Genomic DNA, 15,188 nt, shown 5'->3' with positions numbered 1-15,188 from the left:
TTCTTTTTCTTGTCATTGTTTGACTCATTTCCATTGACAAATAAAGCAGAAGTATCATTAGTTAAAACAGGTGGACTTGCTGCTGGACATTACCTTCCTGCGGCTTTCTTCAACCCGGATTTTAGAAAACACCTCTCGGATTGAGGGTAAGGGGCGGCGGCCAAGAATCCTGCTTTTCACCTCATCCATGTTTTGATCAATTCCAGCCAGGAGCATAAAGACCCTATCACGCTCTTCACGTTTCTTGTGCTAGAGCAGATTCACTTGACTCTCCCAAACGTCATCATTATATTGGTCCAGCTCTTGCCACCAAGCCACCATCTCATTGTAATAACTTGTGACATTTCGGTTACCTTGTTTTGATTGCCATAGTCGAGTTTGTAACTCGAAAATTTGAGAAAAATTCTCTAGGTCAGAATACGTTTCACGAATTGAATCCCATACCTCCTTAGCTGTCGCCATAAACTGTGGATTTATTTCAGTAATTAGTTAGTTGACCATAGCTGTAAATAGGGATCAATTTGGTATTAATACCAAATATTTTGTATATTTATTCTTTCTAAAATTATGGGATTTTACAGTTGTACTTTCTAGAATTAGTTATTTGTATTTATTAGGTCAGATCCTAGGTTGTATATATATTCCCTCTCTTTGAGATAATAATACACAGAAAAATATTCAAACAATCACATGGTATCAGAGCTCTCCAATTTTTTCTCTGCCTAGCTCTCCAATATATATATATATTTTTTCCTTTCCTCTTCTCCGTGTGTTTCTGTTCTTCTTTCCTGACTGCCATGGCTGCTGAAAAAGACAGCTCCATCTCAGAGGTAACCTCCAAGACCTCCTCGCTAGATCAGCCCCTCTCTACTCCAACTTCCTCTCACAGCAATGAAGCTATCTCCCTAGTTACCAGTCACAAATTCAATGGGCACAATTATCAAATTCAATGGGCACAATTATCTTCAGTGGTCCCAATCTGTGGTGATGTATATTGGTGGAAAAGGCAAAGAGGAGTATCTCACAGGTGAAATCTCTGCTCCAAAACATGATGATCCTGCCTTCAAAACTTGGAAATCTGATAATCACATGATTAAATCATGGCTGATCAATTCTATGAACAATGATATAGGAGAAAATTTTCTCTTATATGCCACAGCAAAGGAACTATGGGATGCTGTCAAATATTCTTATTCAAGTTCTGAAAATACCTCAGAACTTTTTGCAATCGAAGCTGCCTTGTTCGATCTCCGCCAAGATGATACCTCGGTCACGCAATACTTCAACACTCTCACACGATATTGGCAGCAGCTGGATTTATTTGAAGAATATGCTTGGAAATGCAGTGATGACACTACTCTATATCGTACTATTGTGGAGAGAGAGAACTTTCAAATTTCTTCATGGCCTTAACAAAAATCTGGACGCAGTGCGGAGTCGAATCATGAGCACCAAGCCACTTCCTAAGGTCAAAGAAGCATTTTCAGAAGTTCGTCTTGAAGAAAGTAGGAAAAAGGTTATGATGGGCTCTCATAATTCTTTTTCAGATCAAGAATCATTTGCCCTTGCTGCTGGAAGACAGTTCCATGAAACAACTCCTTATACTCGTCAAACTAAGGGGCGCCCCTGGTGTGATCACTGCAGAAAACTAGGACACTACAAAGAAACATGCTGGAAAATCCATGGAAAGCCTCCAAATTGGAAGCCAAAATCCTGGGGTGATCGTGAAAGTAGGGGGAATGTTGCTGCCACTACTGGTTTCACAGCTGAAGGAAAAAATGAGGCAACTGAATCAGCTCCTTTCACTAAAGCTCAGCTTGAGGCCCTTCAGCAGCTTCTAAATCAGTCCTCCACATCGTTGACTGCCTCTCATAGTACTGGAATGTTGGCAGAACGAGGTAATAAATCAGTAGCTTATTTTGTCAATAAAAGAACTACTAAACCTTGGATTCTTGATTCTGGGGCGTCAGATCACATGACAGGAGATGCATCCAATTTTTCTGAGTTTCACATGAGTACATGAAATCAAACTGTCAAAATTGCTGATGGAACACTCTCTAAAGTTGAGGGTGTGGGTTTAGTCATCATAAATAAAGACCTAACCCTCACATCTGTACTCTATGTACCAAAATTGGATTGTAATTTACTCGTGACCACCATTGTGTGACTAAATTTTTCTCAAATCTTTGTGTGTTTCAGGACTTGGATTCGGGGAAGAGGATTGGCAGTGCTGAGATGTGTTCTGGTCTGTATGTTCTAAGGAATGAAACTCAATCTACTCGCATTGCCCAAAAATTTAGTTTGCTTTCTTTGAATAACCAATCCATTTCTTGTTCTAATAAAGATAGTGATATTATGCTATGGCCCTATCGTCTTGGTCATCCAAATTTTTTGTATTTGTCAAAAATGTTTCCCTCTTTATTTATTAATAAAAATCCAAACTCCTTTTGCTGTGAAATTTGTCAGTTTGCAAAACACACTCGCAATAGTTATTCTAGATCAACATATAAACCATCCAAACCTTTTTCATTAATTCATAGTGATGTTTGGGGGCCTTCGCGGGTCAATACTATAACGGGAAAAAGATGGTTTGTATCTTTTATAGATGACCACACGAGATTAACTTGGGTGTTTCTCATGAAAAATAAATCAGAAGTGGGTGAAATATTTCAGCGCTTTCATTCTATAATTCAAACACAGTTTCAAACTAAGATTCAAATTCTCAAAACCGACAATGCCAAAGATTTCTTTAATTCTATTCTTGGTCCTTATCTGATACAACAAGGCATCATTCACTTAAGTTCTTGTGTTGATACTCCTCAGCAAAATGGAATTGCTGAACGCAAAAATTGACATCTCCTTGAAGTTGCTCGATCTCTCATGTTTGGGACTCATGTTCCCAAATTTTTCTGGGGTGATGCCATTCTTAGTGCTGCATACCTCATCAATCGAATGCCATCCAAGGTGCTAAAATTTCAAACTCCTTGTCAAACTCTTTTGCAACTATTCCCTCATACTCGGTTCATTAGTTTTGTTGACCCTAAAATCTTTGGATGCATTTTTTTTTGTACATATCTATTCACAACATCGTAGTAAGTTGGATCCTAAGTCTATCAAATGTATCTTTATTGGTTATTCCTCCCATCAAAAGGGTTATAAGTGTTATTCTCCTACAACTCGAAAAACTTATAACTCTATGGACGTAACCTTTTTTGAAAAACATGCTTACTACAAATCTGAGATTCAGGGGGAGAATGTAAATGAATCTCATCTTTGGGAGAGTATTCCAGGTACCCATACTGACATTATTCCAGGTACTCATACTCATACTCCACCTCTCGATCATACTCATACTCATACTCCACCTCTCGATCAATTTTCCAATCCAGTCAAAGACACTTCTTCGACCTCTTCAGTCATGGAAAATCAAGGTCCATCTAATTCTTCTCAAGTTATAGAAAATCAAGATCCACTCATGACTATTGAGTCTCAACAACAAGAACCTAAAGAGATCCGTGTCTACCAAAAAAGGAAATATTCTGACAAAGAATTAAAAGATCAAACACATCTTGAGTGCCGCCATGAATCGGAACTGGATCCACATCCTCCAGAAATACATTCAGGTTTGAGTAATCCTAGTCGTGATAATGTTATTCATATAAATGATGACCTGCCTATTGCTTTAAGAAAAGGTGTTCGAGCTTGTACTCAACATCCTATTGGCAACTTTGTGTCCTACAAAATCTTATCTCCATCCTATCAGGCATTTGTTTCTACTCTTGACAGTGTACAGATTCCTCGTACAATTCAAGAGGCACTAACTGATCCTAGTTGGAAAAAGGCTATACAAGATGAGGTCAACGCCCTGGTGAAGAATGGTACTTGGGAAATCACAAAATTGCCAACTGGAAAGAAACCCGTGGGATGCAAGTGGGTATTCACTATTAAGCATAAAGCAGATGGTAGCATTGAGAGGCTTAAAGCTCGCTTGGTTGCCAAGGGTTTCACTCAGTCTTATGGGATAGATTATCAAGAGACCTTTGCACCCGTTGCTAAACTCAACACCATCCGTGTCCTTCTCTCTCTTGCTGCAAATCAGGACTGGCCACTACACCAACTAGATGTTAAGAATGCTTTTTTGAATGGTGACCTTGAAGAAGAAGTCTATATGGATATCCCACCTGGTTTTGAGAATTCATCCAACCACGATAAAGTATGTAGACTAAAAAAATCTCTATATGGCCTTAAGCAATTTCCACGAGCATGGTTTGGAAAATTCACTAAGTCAATCATTCAGAATGGCTATACACAATGTCAGGCAGATCACACATTGTTTGTCAAACTCGACTCAGATAAAAGGATAGCTATCCTAATCGTTTATGTTGATGATATAATATTGACAGGTGATTACAAGGAGGAACTAGTAATGTTGAAAAGTTTCTTATCAAAGGAATTTGAGATTAAAGATCTAGGGTATCTCAGATATTTTCTTGGCATGGAAATTGCACGATCAAGACATGGAATTTTTGTTTCTCAACGTAAGTATGTTCTTGACTTACTCAAAGAAACAGGAATGCTTGGGTGTAAACCAGCCTCAACTCCAATGGAATCGAACAAGAAATTGGCTCTGGGATTGATCAGACACCTGTGGACAGGGGGAGATATCAAAGGCTAGTTGGACGTCTTATTTATTTATCTCACACTAGACCTGACATTGGTTTTCCTGTTAGTGTGGTGAGTCAATACATGAATAATCCAACAGAGGAACACATGGAAGCAGTTACAAGGATCCTGAGATATCTCAAGATGACTCCAGAAAAAGGTGTGCTTTTCAGGAAGAGTGAAAATAAGGAAATCAGAGTGTACACTGATGCAGACTGGGCAGGAGATATAACAGACAGAAGGAGTACTTCAGGTTACTGTTCTTATGTTTGGGGTAATCTAGTAACATGGAGAAGTAAGAAACAGGCAGTTGTTTCTAGAAGCTCAGCTGAAGCTGAGTTTAGAGCTCTAGCTCTCGTCATTTGTGAGGGAATTTGGCTGAAAAAGTTACTTGGCGAACTGGGAGTATTTACAGAAGAGTCTATCCAAATGTTTTGTGACAGTCAAGCTGCCATTAGCATTGCAAAAAATCCTGTACATCATGACAGGACTAAACATATTGAGATAGATAGACACTTCATCACTGAGAAGATTGAGAATGCCATTGTTCAAACCGTTTATATTCTATCAAGATTTCAAACAGCTGACATCCTCACTAAAGCTCTCCCAAGAACCAGCTTTGAAGATTTAATTTGCAAGCTTGGGATGGTTGATATACACAACCAAGCTTGAGGGGGAGTGTGGATTTATTTCAGTAATTAGTTAGTTGACCACAGCTGTAAATAGGGATCAATTTGGTATTAATACCAAATATTTTGTATATTTATTCTTTCTAAAATTAGGAGATTTTACAGTTGTACTTTCTAGAATTAGTTATTTGTATTTATTAGGTCAGATCCTAGGTTGTATATATATTCCCTCTCTTTGAGATAATAATACACAGAAAAATATTCAAACAATCACATAAACATATGAGGGTTTGCGATTGAGGTATCTATGGAATTCAACAACCAGGCAGTAACAAGTGAATTCTTTGATCGCCATTGTCCATATCCAGCATCTTTCTCCATCGACTGCTTCTTCTCTCCAGTCAAGAATCCCAATTTTCCACGGCCATCAATTGCAAGCTTCACCGACTGCGACCATTCAAGATAGTTCTGTCCATTTAGTCTATGCACAGTGATTTGCATAGATGAATGGATAGCATCATTGGTAGATGGTTGTGAACCAGGTGTGGTAGTGGTATTTGTTTGGATTGGGGTAGTGTTGGAGTCTTCAGCTATTTGGAAGGGAGGTAAGGTACGGTAGGTCTAGGAGGGTTACGAGGGTTTAGAAAGATTAAGCACAAGACTCTGATACCATGTGATTTTAGAGAATAATAATTAATCTTATTATTCATTGAATAGCTGTGTGGCTTAAATAGAACAGTATACAAAGATCAGAAAAATATTTCCTACAAAATAGGAACTGACTAACAACTCTCCTAGGGATAATACAACAACCTTTGACCTACAAACATCCCTATTTTCGCGTTAATTCACAGCCAACAATGGAATAGTGCAACTAAACTATGTTCCAACAAGACTTCAGATTGCTGATATTCTCACCAAAGCTCTACAGGGTCAACTTTGATGAATTGAATTCCAAGCTTGGTTTGTATAATATATACAACCTAGCTTGAGGGGGAGTGTAGAAAGTTATTTATTGTCTTTAATTAGAATATTTTTCAGTTTTCTTTTCTTTTTTATTGTCTCTTTGTTTTCTTGTATTTAGTGGAATTCCTAGGATTTCTATCCTTTTATCTTCTGTCTTTTAGTATGCCAACCACCTACTGTGTATATATATTAGGTTGTAATTCATCTTTTTCTCAAGAAAATAAGAAAATTCAGTATTCTTCTCTTCATTATTTATTATATTAATTACAACACAAGATTTTATGAAGCTTGCTACTAATACCATCATTCTTTCTTTGTACTGCAAATAGGTTTAACCATGGGGATGAGTATGCCATTGCTGTTGGAGCATACAATGAGTTCTTAAGAATTGCAAGTGAGTGGTTATCACGCAGAGCCACTGATGTATGTACTTTTCTAACAGCTCTTAACTCTTTCCCTTTGTAACATGTAAGATGAAAAGTGACAGCTGGTTTTGATGTAATAGTGGAAATTTCTCATTCTTTCCTCTTGAAATTCCTTCTTTTTTTTTCCCACTGATAATGTCGTATCATTATGCAGAAACCTTTCAGCTTGCTTGGTTCTGGAGTTTCTGCAATGATCCTATCTTGTGTAATATTGCTGAGCCTTTTATGTCTAATGTGCAAAGAAGTTTATGGCAGAGAAAGGAAATGTGTTTCTAACTTTGAGAGTAATATCATGCATGCATGGAATTTAGACGAGGCTTTTACAATTGGTGTTATCTTTATCCTTGTAATAAGTATGGGATCGAGTTCTATGGTGGAGGAAGAGCAATATATATGGCACTTTGTTAGTTCGACATTGCTTTTCCTATTACTGCGTAAATCAGTACAGTCTTCACAAGCTGAAAGGGCACAGAATATATTTAATTTGTTCAATGGAAAAAACAAAAATATTGGTTTTCAAACAATGTCCATAGCTTTGCTTCTTGTCTCTGGTAGGATCTTGAGAGGCTGGCATCAAGGAGGTGTGAATTGGACAGATCTTCCTGATATATCTAAGTGGCTTGAGCAGGCTGGGGGTGATCATCTACTTAGAGAAATTCAGCTAGTTGCAGGTCTCATGGTCATTGCTTTAAGCTTAATTTCTCTATCTGTATTTGATTTAAACAGAAAGTCTGTTGCAGTAATTGGATTTTGCTTTTTGACTTCTGGGCTATTGGTTTTGCAACATATTATGAAACAGCAGGATAGTATGTTTGCACCATCTAGCTATAATGCAACGATGTTGGTACAAATAATCTATACAGTTCTCGGTTTTTCCACACTTGGTATTGCTGTGGCTGTACCATGGTTATCGCCTTGTTTGAATTCCAAAACATGCTCAAATAATTATTCATATATATTAGCTTCTGGCCCTGACGAGCTTCATTATAAGTCTCTGCTGGTGGAACTAAAAAATTGTTCGCTTGTGATTGGTTGGACATACATATGCTCTTGGTGCCTTCTGCAGTTGTTACTCCAACAACCAATTAATTCAATGCCTATATTATTGCTGCTTTTGCAAGTTTTAGTCGGCATGCTTTATTGTTTTTACAGGGGGGAACATAACAAGCACTGGGTTGAGGTTGGTTTCGAATTCATCTTCCTTTTGTGTACACGTTACAAACAATTTAGTTTCTGGTACCAGTAGGCCAGACATTAAAGGCATCGAGTTTGATGGATGACTAAAAGTCTAAAATAATTATTTACTCACATTGAATGATGGGAAATTTCAGAGGTTGCTCACATATGTTTAGAATATTTACTGAAACATGATTATTTTTTTCATTCCTCAGTGCTAATGTTGGGCTGTACTGTTTGTTCTAGGTTGCTGTGTTCTACTATATGGGAATGGCAGGCCATTATGCTTTGGGCAACAGTAATTCTTTAGCCACCATTGATGTTGCTGGAGCTTTTATTGTATATCCTCATTTTGAACTGCCTATATTATTCTCTTTTAAAATAGAAAGTACATTGGAATACTCTTCTGCGCAATGATTTTGATCTCAGAAGGTTATCTTACTAATTTGAGAATGTTTTTTCCTCAGGGCATCTCAAATCATTCAACTATACTGTCTGGCATTTTGATGTTTATGATCACCTATGCCTCCCCAATGCTAGCCGCTCTTAGCATGGTGATGTACGTCTCTGTTAAGATCAGTAACTATGCTGCACTTTCCCTAAATGTGGATTCCAGACTACTCCTAAAAAGATTGCTGGGCTTTCCTTGTCTACTCCCACTGAGCTTGAACTCCATTTTGTTGGTGTCTTACACTATCGTATTGATATTAATGAGGAACCATCTGTTTGTGTGGAGTGTTTTCTCTCCAAAGTAAGTCTCTATGACATAATGCTATTTGTTGTTGTTGCTAGGATAGGAATAGAATACACCTGGGAATCTTATAAAAAATGGGGCTTTCTTTGATGAGATGATAGTGAAGGAACTCTCTTAGTGTTATCTTATGTGACTAAAGAATATTCCTAAGAGGTGCCTAATACCACTTGATGTGGCAAACGTTTCTCACATATTTTAATTTAAAATAAAATATGTAGGATCCTATATTGAATTTCACCAATCACAAAATATGGTATTAAGTATTATAGGTGACAAATAGCAATGCTCGTGACTAAACAGTGTCCTTGGAACTTATGGTGTGGATTTCTTATGTTTCCTTTTCAGGTATCTTTATGTGTGTGCTGCAACGGTGTGTCTTTATATTGGGGTCTCTATTGTGGCAACAACTGTGATTTATACATACTTGGTTCTGTCTTTTATGAGAACCATGCGGGGTTCTTCTGCAAGCACTAACGATAAAGAATAGAGCTCGGTTACCTCGACCCATAATTCCTTTTAATGGTTGAGTATGTACTTGAAGTAGTTTAGCAGGGGAAACAAAGAGTAACACGACTAGTTTGTCACAGTTGAGCAACTACTCATCATTATTGTCTTTTCAATTTTTTTTCTTTATTATTATTATATTTTTCTTATAAAAAAATAGTCATGAATCAAACAAAAATATACATTTCTTATAAAAGATTATAAAATATACTTTAATGTTTTTTGTTTTATAATTTTTTCAATATAAAAAAGATATTGGCGGCGGTAATACTAATTTTTATTCAAAAGTTACACTTTAATACTTAATTTTTTTTTGCTGTAATAATACCTAAATCTAAAATTTCGGTGCAACTGTTAGTACTTACCGTTAATTATACGTTAAGTATTCATATGACATATTTTATACTCGTTAATTTGAATATTAAAGTGTAACTTTTGAAATGATTTGGATATTATCACTGCCAATATCTCTAAATTTTTTAAATACTATAAAATCATTTTAAATTTTAAAAAATCTAAAAGATTATAATAAAAATAAAATTTGCAAATTCAAAACAACCCAAATTAAAATTGAAACTCAAAATCATTCCAAAATCCAAATCTTTAATTAGTTTTTTATACTCTTTTTGTAATGTTTCATGTCATTATAGTTGCTTGGAATAACGACTGGCCTTGCAAATCAACACGAGTCTTTCCAAGAAGTAGTCATAGTGATGTGAGGCGTTACAAATGGTATCAGAGTCTTGACCCAACTAGAAGTGTGGTCGACGGGGACGTCGGACCCCTAAGGAGGGGTGATTGTGATAGTTAGAATCTCGTGATCTGTAGGGGAAAGACCGAGTAAAAGCTGTGCAATCCTACATCGCTTGGGGAATGTCAAGTGTGATGATTCTAAGACTGTGTAGGTATGAGACTACATAGTTGAAGATGACTGAAATTGATTGATGTGTACTACCTATGCCAACAAGATGCATCTTCTTTTCGGTAACTCATCACTTGAGAACTCCAAAATTAAGCGTGCTTGATCTGGAGTAGTCTCATGATTGGTGACCTTTCCTAGGAAGCGTGCGAGTGAGGACAAAACACGCTGGAAAGACTTGTGTTGGTTTGTAGGGCCAGTCATCATTCCAAGAAATAGCCATAGTGGCGTAAGGCTTTACACTTCTAGTTTTTTTTTTTAATTTTAAAATGATTTTCATAATATTTAAATAATTTAGTCTAAAATCATTCCAAAATCTATATGTGCCACATGGATACTTAACAGACAGTTAACGGTGAGTACTAACAGTTGTACTACAATTGTAGATTTATGTATTATCGCAAAAAAAACATTGGGTATTAATGTATAACTTTTGTAAAGATTTGGGTATTATCCTCGCCAATTCGACTAATAAAAATGTTCCACGTTGATACTTAACAGGCAGTTAACACTGAGTACTAATGGTTGCACCAAAGTTGTAGATTTAAGTATTTTTACCGCAAAATTTTTTTGGGTATTAAAGTGTAACTTTTGAAAAAATTTGGGTATTATCGTTGCCAATATCCCTATAAAAAATATATAAATTGTTAATAAAAGTAACAAAAATTGTCCATGTGATTGTATTGGGTCAAGTTAGATAAGTTGGAATTGGTATTCATCTCTAATAATGCTTAATTTGTTATTGTTTGTAAATATATTTAATGGCAAGCACGTCACACATATTTTTTTAGGATAACTAGGTGCAAGCAATGTGCAATGCACGTTTGCTTAGTTTTATTTAGAAAATTTATTAATTATTTTTATTATGTTTTTTTTTATAATTATCATATCAATTTTTTAAAAATTAAAAATATTATATATAAAAGAACAACATAAACATATTAAAAGAAAAATTAAACCAAAACATTGCCTTTGATTTTTTTTTTTTAAAATTAAACATATTAAAAAAAAACTAACAAGTTCAAGGTACCACTACACCAAAAGCTACTTTCCAGAACACATAATTGTAAGTCTTTTGAAAATGTATTATTATATATACTATGTAAAAAGTGGTAAAGTAATAAAAATAAAATATAAAAAAAAACCAGCCTACCCTCGAAACCAAGCCACTCCTTCTCGTTCTCTTTCTCATTCTCTTCCCTTCGCCCTAGCCGCCACTCCCGTAACCACCATCATCCTCAGCTCCGACCACTTAACCACCATCCTCACAACCCTTTTTCTTCGAGCCAAGCTCCAAATCTCAGGCACTCGTGAACCCAACCCCCCAACCAAGTGACCCCAGGTGTGAGCCCACCTCTGCGTGCCTTCGACCCAGTCCGACTTCCATTCGTGGGCCACCACCAGGCACGATTCTACACCCGTTTTGCTGTAGAGCCTCGAGTGTGCACCAAGCGAGGGCCTAGATTCCACAAGCCCAGGCATGAAGAGTGAGAGAGCCACAAGAATGACGAAATTAGAGGGCTTTCAAGGAATTCCAATTCCATCTCTACTAGGGATTCCAAATGGACAACATAAACGCAACAATTTATGGGGTTTCATTTTCTTCCCTAATTTCCTTTTCAATCAAATCGACAGAAGAAATTAATGGGTTTCAGTCGGTAGATATCATTTGTTTGATTTTGGCTTCCTTGAGTCTCGAAATGGTACTTTACTCTCACAATTAACTTCATTCTAAATTTTTATAATTTAGCAAAATGTGTTATTGAAATTTGTTGAATTTAGCATCTCATGTGGTAACAGTTCAAGCTTCTATATCTTCATACATTATAATTAGCTATATTATTATTATTCATGTTGATGGACGTTGAGAGCCAAAGGAGAGACTTTCGAGGAGATGAGGCTTTGCAATTTTGGCACCACAAGCTGCAGCTAATTATTTTTGCTGAATGGTGCCGATGAGGCTTTGATTAGTGCTTTTCTGGTGTTACTGAGAGCCAAAGGAGGGACTTTCGAGGAAGTAAGGTTCCTTTATTCATATCAATGTGAATTTATTTACACTAGATAACTTAGTTTGTCCAGCCAGGGTTTTAGACTGTTGAAAGTCTTATTACCATGCTGTTTGGATAGAAAGAACTGTTATCAATGCAATTGATTATTTTCTAAGAAATTTTGATAGGCTGTAGGTTCTCTACTGAAGAATTTTTGGGGGTATGTTTCAAGGAAATAAGTAAAGAAATGACTTATGGATTTTAGTGGTTAAACAAATTGTGGGGCTTGCGAGGGCGATGATCAAGCATAGTTTAGAAGTAGAGGGCTTACTTGATGCAGTGGACATTGTTGGAACAGGTGGTGATGGAGCAAACACAGTTAACATTTCGACTGGAGCTTCAATACTTGCTGCAGCTTGTGGTGCCAAAATTGCAAAGGTGGCATCAATTTTATTGATTACTTGACATGAATGTGATCCCATATTGTAAATTGTTAGAGCTAAACTTGAATTGTTGAAAGTAAAAACTGTTTTGTTGAATTGTGGTCTACATATGATGTTCATGGTGACTAGCAAATATGACTAGCATATCTAAGGCTTTTACATAAATGATGATGGAACCGTTTGTAAAACAAAAAAGATAAAGTAATTCACATTAAACAACATAAATGATGATGCATGTAATTCACATTAAACAAATCTTTGACAAGCATAATCTTTTAATACCTTGTTTCATGTTTCTGTGGTTCATTGAATAGGTTTTGAATATGGCTAAAGCATTGCAGCAATTTGGCATGAAACAAGCATTAGTTGTTTACTCAGAGGGCTTGGATGAGATGAGCCCCCTTGGTAATGCATCTAGTAGTTGATTTTAGTGTGTGTGTGTGTATGTTGTGTCTATGCGTGTCTTTCTCATAAGATAGTGTTAACAAAAAGAGGTCCAAAATAATACATATAAGTATTTATTGATTTCTTTATTGATAAAAAAAGCTTTAATGACTCTGTTTTTGAATTGTAATGTTGATTTAATTACGCTAATATTTTAAATGAAAGGTTTGTTTTGAGTTAAGTGTTAAATGTTTACTATATTTTGGCTCTTATATCACTGTTGCAGCTTATTCTAGCTAACTTTGTTTTATATGCTTTATATACATATATATTTATATATATCTTGACCATTATAATAGTGAGTTTTGCTTGAATAAATAATTTCAAGAATTTACCCAATTTTTTTGTTGGAGCAAAGAAAAAACAAAAAGAATTCAATATATATATATATTAGCATATAAACTATATGTGGATATAGTTGATAATCATGAGCGAACATTGCATTTTCTATTTTGTATGAATATATCTCAATTCAAGAAACTTAGTTAAATGTTACACTTAAATTTATCCTTACTCTATCATGGTTGGTTTCCTTTGATGCTACTAGATTATTCCAATGTTGAAATGGACAAGAGGATGTTCATTCAAAGAAAGTGATGGATGGAAATGTTGCGTGTCATTGTTTCATTGATTAATTTAATCAATTGAACTATATATATGCATTTAAGCAAATACATGTGGAGATCTCACTTTTGTCAATGTTGGAATCATCTTTTAAGCCTTTTAATGTGAGAGAGTTTGATAGTGACCACACAATCTTTATTATCACAGTCCTAACTCACGAAACTAGTCATATTTTTTAGTATTTGACTACTTTGTTTACTTGTATCTCATTCAGAGATTGACTCTTTTTTGGGATTGCTAAGTTATTTTTTGGAGTCTAATGTCAAAAGTGGATATTTATGCAGTATTGTTCCTCTGTAAATTTCTATTTAATTAGCATTTGAAACATTAGTGGAAATTGAAAATTGGATGTGAGTTATACTAATTCTTACTATTACAGGGGTGTCGAAATATTTCAATGTGAGAAATATACAAAAAAAAAAAAAGAAGCTTGCAAGAAGTAACTCTATATGTTATATGTTGTGCGTGTTTATTTTTGTATGACTTGTGGGCTTTCTAAGTTTAATGTTTAATGTCTATAAGTTTATATGTTTTATTTGTTTGATGGTTTAATTTTGATTTTTCTCTTATAAATATTTTTTTCTTCCTTAAAGAGATTAATGAGCTGAATGTGGTTTGTGACTTTTTATTTATATTTTTCCACCTTGTTAATTAGGTTCATATGGGGCGCAATTGAAGCATAGAGAGGAAATCTATGTCATGACTCATGATTGTCCAATACATAATTTGGGGCAAAGTGAAATATATACAAATATATAATGGTATGTAATCTTCATTCTTGTATTTTCTTTGATTAGATTGTGATTTTATTTATTTATTTCTGGACTTGGTCACCTCTATTTTTCTTTTTGAAGTTCTTCTGTTGAATTTATTTACTATAATCATTTCTTTTTTGGTATAGGCTGCTTTTAGAATCTTAATCATGCAGTTTGCTAACTGTAATTCTATGAGAAACGTATATGTTTTAGGTTTTACCTCGTGTCTTGGGATATCAATACCTCAAAATTTTATCATTTTTCCAATAGAAAATAAATTTAGCAGGTAGCTTTTGACTTTTAGTATCATTTGTTTCCCTGTAATAAATTTTGATGTATACATATGTACAAATTCTAATTTTTTTTAGGTATTGGACAATCATAATTCTTTTTATAATCTGCTTTGTGGGTCGGTCATAATTATTTTTCAGAAAATTTTTGTGAGAGTTTACGAATTCGTTCCATTCTGTGTTAGTTTGGGTGTTAGATTCACTGGTTGTTTACTTAGTTAAGAGATAGTTTTGGAAGCAATAAAATATGTGTATTTCAGATTCTAGAATGCCAAAATAATGGTTGGTTGTCTGGATTGTTGTTATAAAGCTGCAATTTTACACATTATTACAATTTTAATATGTGATTTTGATAAATTGCTTAATGTTGTAATGTGAAAATTAATATTTGGTTTTACCACATACACTGTTATTGATACAGTTGATGCGATTGCAATTCTGAGGCATAAATAAAAAGGATGAGTTTGTGAGAAGAATTGCAGAAGCAGCAGAAAGTAAGTTCAATTCAATTTCGTTTTCTGGTTTTAGATATGCAATACGCATTTTATTGATTTTTCCTCTTTTTTATTTATATTTAATGTGATAAACATTTCCAAGTCTATACTTATT

The 15,188-nt window shown here is 35.1% G+C and overlaps 2 protein-coding genes across 7 annotated transcripts in view; both read left to right on the top strand.

The window, feature by feature from the left end:
* LOC133806185 (GPI ethanolamine phosphate transferase 2) overlaps window positions 1-9,332 on the top strand; it is a 33,738-nt gene extending 24,406 nt beyond the window's left edge. For all 4 annotated transcript variants that reach the window (XM_062244310.1, XM_062244316.1, XM_062244320.1 and 1 more), the window contains 5 exons: window positions 6,587-6,680; window positions 6,837-7,862; window positions 8,105-8,197; window positions 8,326-8,609; window positions 8,958-9,332. In XM_062244310.1, coding sequence (XP_062100294.1) covers window positions 6,587-6,680; window positions 6,837-7,862; window positions 8,105-8,197; window positions 8,326-8,609; window positions 8,958-9,099 — 1,639 coding nt within the window. In that variant the 3' untranslated portion in view covers window positions 9,100-9,332. The remainder of the gene's footprint in view (window positions 1-6,586; window positions 6,681-6,836; window positions 7,863-8,104; window positions 8,198-8,325; window positions 8,610-8,957) is intronic.
* A 2,397-nt stretch (window positions 9,333-11,729) lies between these two features.
* LOC133832657 (anthranilate phosphoribosyltransferase, chloroplastic-like) lies at window positions 11,730-15,067 on the top strand. Of its 3 annotated transcripts, none has more exons than XM_062262976.1 (4): window positions 11,730-12,052; window positions 12,212-12,461; window positions 12,781-12,871; window positions 14,190-14,629. In XM_062262976.1, the coding sequence occupies exons 2-4, from the start codon at window positions 12,321-12,323 to the stop codon at window positions 14,291-14,293; spliced, it is 336 nt and encodes a 111-aa protein (XP_062118960.1). In that variant the 5' UTR covers window positions 11,730-12,052; window positions 12,212-12,320; the 3' UTR covers window positions 14,294-14,629. The 3 variants fall into 3 exon arrangements, with proteins under 3 accessions (XP_062118960.1, XP_062118952.1, XP_062118957.1); XM_062262973.1 differs by lacking the exon at window positions 11,730-12,052 and adding an exon at window positions 15,001-15,067 and having other exon boundaries at window positions 12,083-12,461; window positions 14,190-14,295; XM_062262968.1 differs by lacking the exon at window positions 11,730-12,052 and having other exon boundaries at window positions 12,082-12,461.
* Window positions 15,068-15,188: the final 121 nt, after the last annotated feature.

Source organism: Humulus lupulus, chromosome 1, assembly GCF_963169125.1.
Source record: "Humulus lupulus chromosome 1, drHumLupu1.1, whole genome shotgun sequence".
In the NCBI taxonomy this organism is placed as follows: domain Eukaryota; kingdom Viridiplantae; phylum Streptophyta; class Magnoliopsida; order Rosales; family Cannabaceae; genus Humulus; species Humulus lupulus.
Note: the sequence above shows the minus strand (reverse complement) of the source record. Positions and strands in the feature narration are given on the sequence as shown.